This window comes from Halichoeres trimaculatus, unplaced genomic scaffold (genome assembly GCF_033239565.1).
Source record: "Halichoeres trimaculatus isolate MK-OKI-2021-1 unplaced genomic scaffold, fHalTri1.1 fHalTri1_scaffold_15, whole genome shotgun sequence".
NCBI lineage: Eukaryota > Metazoa > Chordata > Actinopteri > Labriformes > Labridae > Halichoeres > Halichoeres trimaculatus.
In genome coordinates this window covers 32,328,143-32,338,562 of record NW_027437193.1, presented here as the reverse complement: position 1 = coordinate 32,338,562, position 10,420 = coordinate 32,328,143, and the positions used below count along the sequence as shown (strand labels likewise).

Sequence of the window (10,420 nt, the reverse complement as noted above, 5' to 3'; positions counted from 1 at the left end):
GGTTTTGTCTGACTTGGGTTATTTTATTTTATTTTTTTAAATTTGTTTTTTGTTTTTGTTCCTTTTCTTTTCTTTTTTTTAATGTTACTCATCTTTTGTATTCATGATAGATTTCGAAATAAAATGTCTGTTTTTCTTGTATATATACCACATGCATATCTGTACAGTTCACTAATTAAAAAAAAAAAAAGGCTTCACACCTTGTGTAGGTACCTACACAAGGTGTGAAGCCTTTTTTTTTTCGTCCGCCGGTCCGATGGGTGGCGCTCGTTGATGAGTGCATCCGTAGAAGAAGAAGAAAAAGCGGAATTGTAGAAGTGCGGAAGTGTCGTGGACTGTGGACGGAGTTTTTTTTTTTATTCATCACTCGGAGGGATAATCTTTGTGTCTGCGGTAACATGTCTAAAAACACGGACTCTGCCCGCTTCAGGAGAGTGGACGTGGATGAATACGACGAGAACAAGTTCGTGGACGAAGATGAGGGAGGAGAGAACCAGAGCGGTCCGGACGAGGCTGAGGTGGACTCCCTGCTCAGACAATATCCTTCTGCTTTGACTTTATCCACATCAGTCAATCAGTAAAACAACTGTGCACTGACCGTTTTTAAAGCTCAGACACTGAGAAAAACTAAAGTCTCCTCTAAGGCCAGCTCCGCTTAAATGCTCTAAATATTGCAGAACAGGAAAAGCATTCAGCCAGGTTACTGTTTTGCACTTTATTTAGACCTTATACAGAAAATTAACAAAGAGTTTTAATGTAGATGTTTAAACAGCATGTTGGTTGTGTGTGAGCAGTCTGCAGGAGATTTCCGCAGTCAGCCTCTGGTTTCCGGGTGTCAGGTCTCTAAGGTGTGGTCGCTCCTCACGAACACATCTCTTCAGTTTGAGTTTGAACAAAACCCAGGAGATCAGATGTTTTTAAAGAAAGTTCAATTATAAATTCGTTTCAATTGGTTTGACTTTATTTGAGCTGAAGTTGGCGTTAAACGTCAGTTTGACAGGACGTGGCTTGAGTTAGCAGCTGACATTCAGTTCAGGGGGAGGAGGCTCAGAAAACAGGCTGCTCGGAGTTTTGAAGATCCGTTGTAGATGATAGAAGTGATATAAACTTCATTCATTATAAGACACAGATAGATCACACTGGACCACATCCTGATCCAGAACCTCTAAACCTAGATTTTCCCAGTCTGTACCGTTTTATACTGGGCCTCTTCTACTCGCTGACCTAGGGTCCAGATACACAGCAGGCAGGTCTGACAGATGTGTAGACAAGCTCTGAATTTGTCCTCTGCTTTAGGATGAATACACTAAATTACATCCAGTGATTCCACAAACACCCAGGTATCTGGAAACCAGGCTGTGTTTTTGGTAAACTTGTTTTCAGTGAGAAGATGCATCATATGGAAAAAGAAATGTAAAGAAAAAAGAGGGTTAAAAACAGGGTGTCCGCGGGGTCTTTAAAAGTATTAAAAGTTGATAAATCAATTTTGGGAAAATTAAGGGCCTTAAAAAGTATTAAAAAGTCTTAATTGTGGTTTTATGAGGTATTAAGTTTCATAGGTATTCAAGCTTTGACCCAAAATAATCCATGAAAATTTATTTTCCTCCTTGCAACTGTCCCCTGATTGGGACGTTAAACATTTGGCAGATAAAGTTCTAAAATAGAATAGAGTAGAAAAGAATAGAGTTACTTTATTGATCCCACACTGGAAAATTGTTGTGTTATCAGCAGAAATCAATGGAGTCAGTAGAAAAATACAAAAATAAAAAAGAATAAATGAAAAAAATACATAAAGACTCTAGTTACAATAAAATACAACAATAAGGATTGTGAGCGGTATAAACACCAGCTATAAATTAACGTCATTTCTAGTTTTATAAACAGAAATTAAATACAACATTAAAGCAAATCACACAATCTCCGGCACATGTCCTAAATTGTAAAATTGATTTGATTTGATTAAATAATTTCTCGTTTTCTTTAGCAAGTTGGCCTTAAATAACTCCTGTTTCTTGTTGTGGGAGTGTCGATAAACTTGCCTTTAGTTTCATTTGTTCTTTCAAGCTTTATTCCTCCTTAGCTTACATCATTTATGTAAAAATGTAAACTACAACTGTTAAAAAGTGGATGCCAACAACAACTGAAAGTTGCGATAAAGTCTTAAAACTTTTTTAAAGGTTTTTTAAAAAGTCTTAAAAAGGTATTGAAATCAACCTCAGGATTTTAACATATACCCTGAAAAAGGAACCTGTTGGAAACAGAGCAATGTACTCACCAAACACTCATTCAAAATATGTACTTAGCCAGCAAACGACAAACCAGAGAAGTGAAGTTTGTTTGTGAAGACATAGTCCCCCTTTGCATTGAAGACTGTCCTGGAGTATCTACACACTTTAACAAACAGGGATGTTAGTGTAACTGCTGTGACTGTGGCTGTTTCCCAAAGCCCAGGTACCTTGCCTTGGTCTGATGTGGGCGGCGGGTGGGCATGGGCAGGCATCCACATCATCAGATGCTGCCTAAGTGCTGTTCCAATGCATATGTCCTCCGTTTGGTTAGCATGTGGCTAATTGACCAAGGATACACTGGTGTATCCTTCGTAGCCTTGCCACGGCTATAAATACCCAACATGCAACGCGTGAATCTACGAAAAAGAAAAAAAAAGGAAGGAAAAGACGCACCAGAGAGATAAGCTCCAGTGTTTTTGAAAATACTCGCCATGTGTGGACATGGCCTTTTACCCTGGAATCAGTGGTACCTAAATGACACAAAAAAGGTTATAGGCCCAGTTTTGACCTGGTTTCCTCTGCAGGTTTGCGGGTGACTGGATCACAGGTGGACTCAGTGTTTGTGACTTCTGTCTCTATGAGGAATGACTGAGCTGTGGCTCATCCTTCAAGTTTTAATAATCTGAATCAGAAAAGACCTCTACCTGTACCTGTACCTGTACATGTACCTGTGTGTTTGTGAGTACTGTGGAACTGTTTGGACCTTGACTCCTGTTTCCAAGGGGAACATGAACGCAGCCCTCCAAGCAGTGCTGAAGAATCCCCCCATCAACACCAAGAGCCAGAATACAAAGGTATCTGTCTGTTTGTGCACTCATTCTCCTCAGGGTGATCTCCTTCACCTTGGGTTTGTCATGTGGGTCAAATTTCACCGTAGAACATGGAGTAACTCACACGTCCGAACCACAGAGGATGAAAGGGATGAGAAAAAATTTATAGAGCTCAGGTGAAGGAAGCAGAGGCAGGGCTGGATTCAGTCACCTGTGGGCTGTATTTTACAGTAGTGAAACAGAGCTTAGACCTGTGGTCATAAGGACCGTCAGTCACTGTCATACAGCAGGATGTGTGACAGTATCACTTCTTTATTTCACTGTGAGATTTTTGAGCAGGAAAATGATAAAGCCATTCAGAAACACATCAGAGTTTTTGATCCCAGTACTCGTGAGGTGGAAGGCCAGTCTGTGTCGGTGAGTTTCAGATGAAACTGTGCTTGAACAGTCTGATACGTCTCCAGTCACAACCCTGGGTTTCTGCTTGAGACTGGATGCTCTCACTTTAAAGTGATATTCCAGGATGGAACAAGTTGGGTCCTATCACAAGGTTTAGGGCAGAAATTACCCCTACAGCAGTGATTTAGTGCAGCAGAAGCCCAGGGCGCACGCACCAAACACCCCCTCCCTGCTCCTCTGCTGGTTTCCTCTGCACTCAGACGGGGCCATATTTTACTTGACCAAAAACACAAATAAACAGACTCCCACTGAAAAAATCTGATATCGGTCTGCATTCACGCTTTATTTAGAGAATTTTCAGCGCTTTACTTTCACACAAAACACCGCTAAATAAGGCTCTAGTTCTCATTGTCAGGGTGTCCGCTGGGTCTTAAAAAGTATTAAAAGTTGATAAATCAATTTTGTGAAAATTAAGGCCCTTAAAAAATCTTAAAAAGTCTTAACTGTGGTTTAATGAGGTATTAAATTTTATAGGTATTTAAGCTTTGACTCCAACAATATCCATGAGTACTTATTTCCCCCTTGTCCCCTGATTGGGACGTTAAACATTCAGCTGATAAAGTTATAAAATAGAATAGAGTAGAATAGAGTTACTTTATTGATCCAAAACTGGGAAATTGTTGTGTTAACAGCTGAAATTGATGGAGTCAATAGAAAAATACAAAAATGAATAAAATAAATTAAAATAAACACTAAGACTCTAGTTACAATACGATACAGCAATAAATACTGTGAGAAGTATATACACCAGCTATGAATTAATGTTGCTACAAGTTTTAAAAAGAGAAATTAAATACAACATTAAAGCAATTCACACAATCTCAGGCACATGTCCAAAATTTTGAAAATGATGAAATTATTTTTCTTTTTTTTTCTTTTTTTTAGCAAGTTGGCCTTAAATAACTCCTGTTTCTTGTTGTGGGAGTGTCGATAAACCTGCCTTTAGTTTCATTTATTCTTTCAAGCTTTATTCCTTATCAGCTTACAAAACTCCTGTAAAAGTGCAAACTATAACTGTGAAAGAGGGGTTGCCAACAACAACTTAAATTTGCAATAAAGTCATTAAACTTTTTGAAAGGTTTTTTAAAAAAGTCTTAAAAAGGTATTGAAATCAACCTCAGGATTTCAGCATATACCCTGATTGTGTCTCTTCGTCCTGGCAGACTACCTGCGTTTGTTTATATTTGGCACGCTGCGCGAGCAGACTGATACACTAAGCGGCGAGCGGCTCGTAGCCAGCTGTGGCTCTGCAGCAGAGTTAGCGACGTTTTATGACACGATGAGAACTAGAGCCTTCTTTAGCGGTGTTTAAGTGTGAAAGTAACGCGCTGAAAATTCTCTAAATAAAGCGTGAATGCAGACCCATACCCGATTTTTTCAGTGGGAGTCCGTTTATTTGTGTTTTTGGTCAAGTAAAGTAATGGCCCCGTCTGAGTGCAGAGGAAACCGGCAGAGGAGCAGGGAGGGGGTGTTTGGTGCGAGCGCTCTGGGCTTCTGCTGCACTAAATCACTGCTGTAGGGGTAATTTCTGCCCTAAACCTTGTGATTGGACCCAACTTGTTCCATCCCGGAATATCACTTTAAATCAAACATTTCTGTCTTTAAAACAGTTTTAGATTGATCATGAGAAATATTTTAATAATTTGAGATTTTGGTTTTCTGATTTTCATCAGCTGTATTAGTAAATCATCCAGATTAAAACTGAAGAAGGCTTTTTATCTGTTGGAGCTTCAGTCACAGTCAGTAACTTCTGTCTCTGCATTGGTCGGGTTGTGTGTGTGTGTGTGTGTGTGTTTAGGAGCGAGCGGAGCTGCTGGTGGTGCGGGTGCTGAGCAGCTTTAAGAGCAGCGACATCGAGAAAGCCGTGGGCTCTCTGGACAGAGCTGGAGTGGACCTGCTCATGAAATACATCTACAGAGGCTTCGAGAAACCGTCCGACAACAGCAGCGCCGTGCTGCTGCAGTGGCATGAAAAGGTACCGCGTCCAGACCGGGTGCTGTCTGATGACTGGACAGATGTCACCATGTGGTGTTAGACAGGTTGTTAAAGTCTGGTTCAGCTCCTCAGCGTCACTGCCTCATGATTGCAGTCACATGTTTCAGAGGGGGAGTGTGTTTGATAGATGTCACCTATAAACTAAGAGCTCCATGTAACTTCAAATACTTTACCTCGTCGCCAAAGAAGAGTAGATCTGCTCTCCAAAGCTAACACATGCCTCACTAAGAGTCAGGGCTTTCCACATGAACTTATGAATGTCAGAAAAACTGAGGGTGACTCTGTTCAGACTCACCCAGTCTCTGGTCTCTGATGGCTCCTCGTGGTGCAGCCAACAGAAATCCTGCTCTGTCCCTTTAAGAGCCTCTTGTTTTCCTTCGTCCATCAGATCTGATGTTTTCTGACCACCCTTGTGTGTCCTCAGGCCCTGGCTGCAGGAGGAGTGGGATCTATAGTCCGAGCCCTGACCGCCAGGAAGACGGTGTGATGGTCCCACTTCCCAAAGAGTTCGCCTGGTCCCAGATAGGAGTCTGATGGACACTGGATCATCAGAGCTGAGCGCAGAGCCGAGCCTCTTCTTCTTCTCTTTTTATTTTTATACTGGAGCTGGGTCTTTCCTCTGTCTTTCTGCTCTCAGGCTCTGAGCTGGGGGATTTGGAGGAGCTGGCAGTCAGTCAGAGGGGTGCTGGCACCCCACGCTGCCTCTGTCTGCCAGCCGCAGAGAGGACACACACACGCTTCACCCAAACACCTTCCCTCTCTAAAGCAGCTCTGTGCTCTTTCAGACGGCTGCTCTGATGCCTCTGCTGGCTCCTGTGACACCTCCTCTTCCTCCTCCTCCTCCTCCTCCTCCTCCTCTGAAGCTTCTCTGTCCTGACAGAAATGGAAGGGATTTCTTTCAGGTGGAGGCTGACCCTGTGTTTCTCAGTGAATGCTGGGATATCTCTGTTCCTGATCATTCTTACTGTTTGTTTTCTACTTCCATGGTTACTCTGCTGTGTGGGGCTGCTTCTGTTTTTTATAAATCTGACAAATAAAGTGCTGAACCTGATGGCTCTCCTGTCTTTGTGCTACAGTCTCAGTTCTGATCCATCAGTGGAGGCAGAAACCTTTGACATCAGTCAGAGAGGCTTCACTGTAGAAAACCTTTAATGTACGGCAGAGTACATAGACTTTAAAGACATACAACAAACACAGATCACCCAGAACCATCCAGAACCCTCCAGCTCTTAATGTCCCTCAGTCTGATGCGTGCCATGAATTAAACTCCATCCAACAATTCAGATAAAGAATTAGGGCTGGGAGGATTTGCTTTTCTCACCTCTCCTGATTCTTTGAGGGTTTTTGTGGTGTCATTTCAGTTTAAATCACATTCCTCTGTTTTTAATTTTTCTGATTTTTAGTTTGCTGCTCCAACTCCAGACCATGTGAAACAGTGGCATGATGAAGATGATGATGATGATGTCTACAGACTTTATCAGGAGCCATATTTTTCAAAAAAATTCTCATCCCATGAGTTAGTGTTGAGGATTCATTCAGGGTCACTAGAGATTTGGAGGAAGCATTTTGCCCTCTGCTGGAGAACAGCGGTAACTTTATTCAAACCCAGCTATAAGCAAAGACTAAAACAAAAGATTTACACCTGGAAACAAAAAAACAGAAATCATGATCAAAAAATTGTGAAACAAAAAATCGGGATACTCATGTGAATTGGTTTCCACTTCAAACCCTAAAAAGAGTCATGTTTGATGAACTGATCTGTCCCGTACCTGTCCTCCACAGCCTCAGTCCCCGTCTTTCTCTTGGCCTTATTTCTCACCTTTTGAGAACATCAGAGGACTGAAATGTCAGGATTATTATTTTTTTCTACTTTTTTGGCTCTATTATTTAAGTTAACTTCAGTCTTAATCAAAAACATCAAATATTCACTTATTTTTTATTATTTTAACCCTCTAAATGCTCATTGGATTACACAGTGTCACTGTTTTATGAATAAATACATATTTATGTATCTATCTTTATTTTGTGGTGTCAGATTCTTAATTTATGACCCTTTGAAGATATTAGTACGGTGGCCAGTGGGTGTCAGATGATTTGCAGAAGCCACAGCACGAATGCAAACGTCACAGCACAACGGGAAGTAAGTCAATGATTTTCCTTTTTTTAAACTTCATCTAAAATAAATACAGCTTCAGGGAGGTCTCACCCTGTAATATCCAGAAAACTGCGTCATCTTTTATTTAGCTAAATGAATCAATAATGTTAGCATTAAAACTATATTAATCATAGCTGAAAGAAAAAATCAATTATTTAAATAATATAAATTATTTACTTACTTACTTCCCTGTGTTTGTTGAGATAACTTCCATTGTGTTGTGGCTTTTGCATTCGTGTTGTAATAATAGTAATAATAAATCAGGTTTATATAGCGCTTTTTAAAGATACTCTAAGATGCTCTACAAACATTAGCAGTAGTAGTATTTGTGTTTTTGCCCTTACATTCATGTTGTTGCTCTCGCAAATCTGCTGACACCTACCAGCCACCGTACATTAGGGCACGAACAGCCATAAAAACTTTGTAGATGTATAATTTTTACCTCTTTTTCTTAAGATCTTTTAACTGTCATTCTTAAAAACACTAAATATTTAATCATTTGCATTATTGTAACTCGTTAAAGGCCTATTATATTTTGAAAGTTGTTTTGACTATTAAGACATTTGAGTGTGTTGTGTTGTGATGTACATGGGAAAACTGTTCCATCTCATGGTAAACAGTAAAAATGAGAAAAAGAACAATTTTTTTTCCAAAATGAAACCCTGAAATCAGAGAACGCAGGATTATACTACGTAATGACTGTGCTTAAAGAAACTGTGGTTGTGATGGGACCAGATGTGACAATTTGTCCCCTAATGTCTTTAAAGGGTCAGACATTAAGAATCTGACGCTGCAACAAAATAAACCAGTTCAGCATCAAAATCGGTTTTATTACCAATCTTGTGCATATTTTAGCTTGAAATTTAAAAATCCTAGCTCTTCAACATGTATTTGATGGACAATAAAATCTATCTACCTCCTGCAGAGATCCCTGTCTAACCTGGAGAACACCGGCAGCACTGTGAGGGTCATGTTTTTTGACTTCTCCAGTGCTTTCAACACCATCCAGCCTTCACTGCTCAGGGGGGAGCTTGAGGGAGCAGGGGTTGACCGTCACCTGGCTGCATGGACTGTGGACTACCTCACCAACAGACCACAGTTTGTGAAGCTCCAGGACTGTGTCTGATGTGGTGGTCTGCAGCACAGGAGCACCGCAGGGGACAGTGCTCTCCTTCATCCTCTTCACCCTATACACCTCAGACTTCTCGTACAACTCTGGGAGCTGTCACCTCCAGAAGTTCTCTGATGATACAGCCATCATCGGATGCGGATCGCCGGGGGACAAGCGGGATTACAGGACTGACATCTCCGACTTTGTCGACTGGTGCGGCATAAACCACCTTCAGCTCAATGCCAGTAAGACGAAGGAGATGGTTGTGGATTTCTGCAGGAGGAGGACACCCCAGACTCCACCTGTGAGCATCCAGGGTCTGGACATGGAGATGATAGAGTCCTACAGATTCCTGGGTGTTCACCTCAACAATAAACTGGACTGGACACACAACACAGACGTCCTGTACAAGAGGGGCCAAAGTCGTCTCCACCTGCTGAGGAGACTGAGGTCCTTTGGAGTGTGCAGGACTCTACTCAGGACTTTTTATGACTCTGTGGTGGCTTCAGCACTTTTCTATGCAGTGGTCTGCTGGGGAGCAGGGAGCACAGGGAGGGACAGAAAGAGACTGAACAGACTGGTCAGGAGGGCCGGTTCTGTCCTGGACTGCTCCTTAGACTCCCTAGAGGCCCTTACAAAAGAAAAATATAGCCTATTGCAGCATATTGGAAAATATCATGTCACATATTAGGTAATATATTCCCCCATATGAGATTTAGTATTTATATTTTCCAATATATCGCAACATATGGAAAGCGGCAATCATTTGTATATTTTGCAATATATTGCAATATATTTCATGAATATATAATAGGCTATATTGTATATGTGCCCTCAATATATTGTTCCATGTATATCAAATATATTATATGTATTATAATATGTATGTATTGGGAAAATAATATATTACAATATATTACAATACATTTAAAAAAATATATTGGTACATATATTTTTCTTTCGTTAGGGGGAGGTGGGGGAGAGGAGGATGCTGGCAAAACTTACATCCATTATGGACAATCCCTCTCACCCACTACATGAGACTGTGGGGGACTTGAGCAGCTCCTTCAGCAGCAGACTCAGACTCCCACCCTGCAAGACAGAGCGCTACCACAGGTCATTCCTCTCATCTGCAATAAGACTTTATAACACACACCTGAACTCACACCATGATGACATCAAGCATTCAATAAATACATGTCTTTTTGCTCACCGTTCCAGTACTCACTGTAAATTTTCATTCTCAAAAACCAATCTTAATGTATATATCTTGCTCCTTTATAAATATGTAAAAAGTCATATTTTCTGCTTTTCTATATTTCGTATATTTTTTTATATTTCTTCGAATTTCTATTTTTATATTCCATTACTGTTTTCTATTTTTATGTTATTGCATTACTGCACTTTTTTGTTGGGCTGCTGTGACAAAAAAAATTTCCCCCAAGGGGGATCAATAAAGAATATTCTATTCTATTCTATTCTTCTAACAACCCATTTCATGTGGTGTTTTTATTTTCACAAAAAAAATGACACCCTGTAATAAAATGGCATTTAAAGGGTTAAAATAATAAAGATCATTAAATATTTGGTGTTATCGATTAGGAATGAAGTTAACTGAAAGATCTGAGGGAAAAAAAGAGGG

The 10,420-nt window shown here is 40.5% G+C and overlaps 1 protein-coding gene across 1 annotated transcript; it reads left to right on the top strand.

The window, feature by feature from the left end:
• Positions 1-297: 297 nt before the first annotated feature.
• On the top strand, positions 298-6,563 carry LOC141804372 (actin-related protein 2/3 complex subunit 5-like). Its single transcript, XM_074688759.1, has 4 exons — positions 298-538; positions 3,010-3,082; positions 5,316-5,492; positions 5,937-6,563. Exons 1-4 carry the CDS (start codon positions 399-401, stop codon positions 5,997-5,999), a joined length of 453 nt encoding a protein of 150 aa, XP_074544860.1. The 5' UTR covers positions 298-398; the 3' UTR covers positions 6,000-6,563.
• The last annotated feature ends 3,857 nt before the right edge of the window (positions 6,564-10,420 follow it).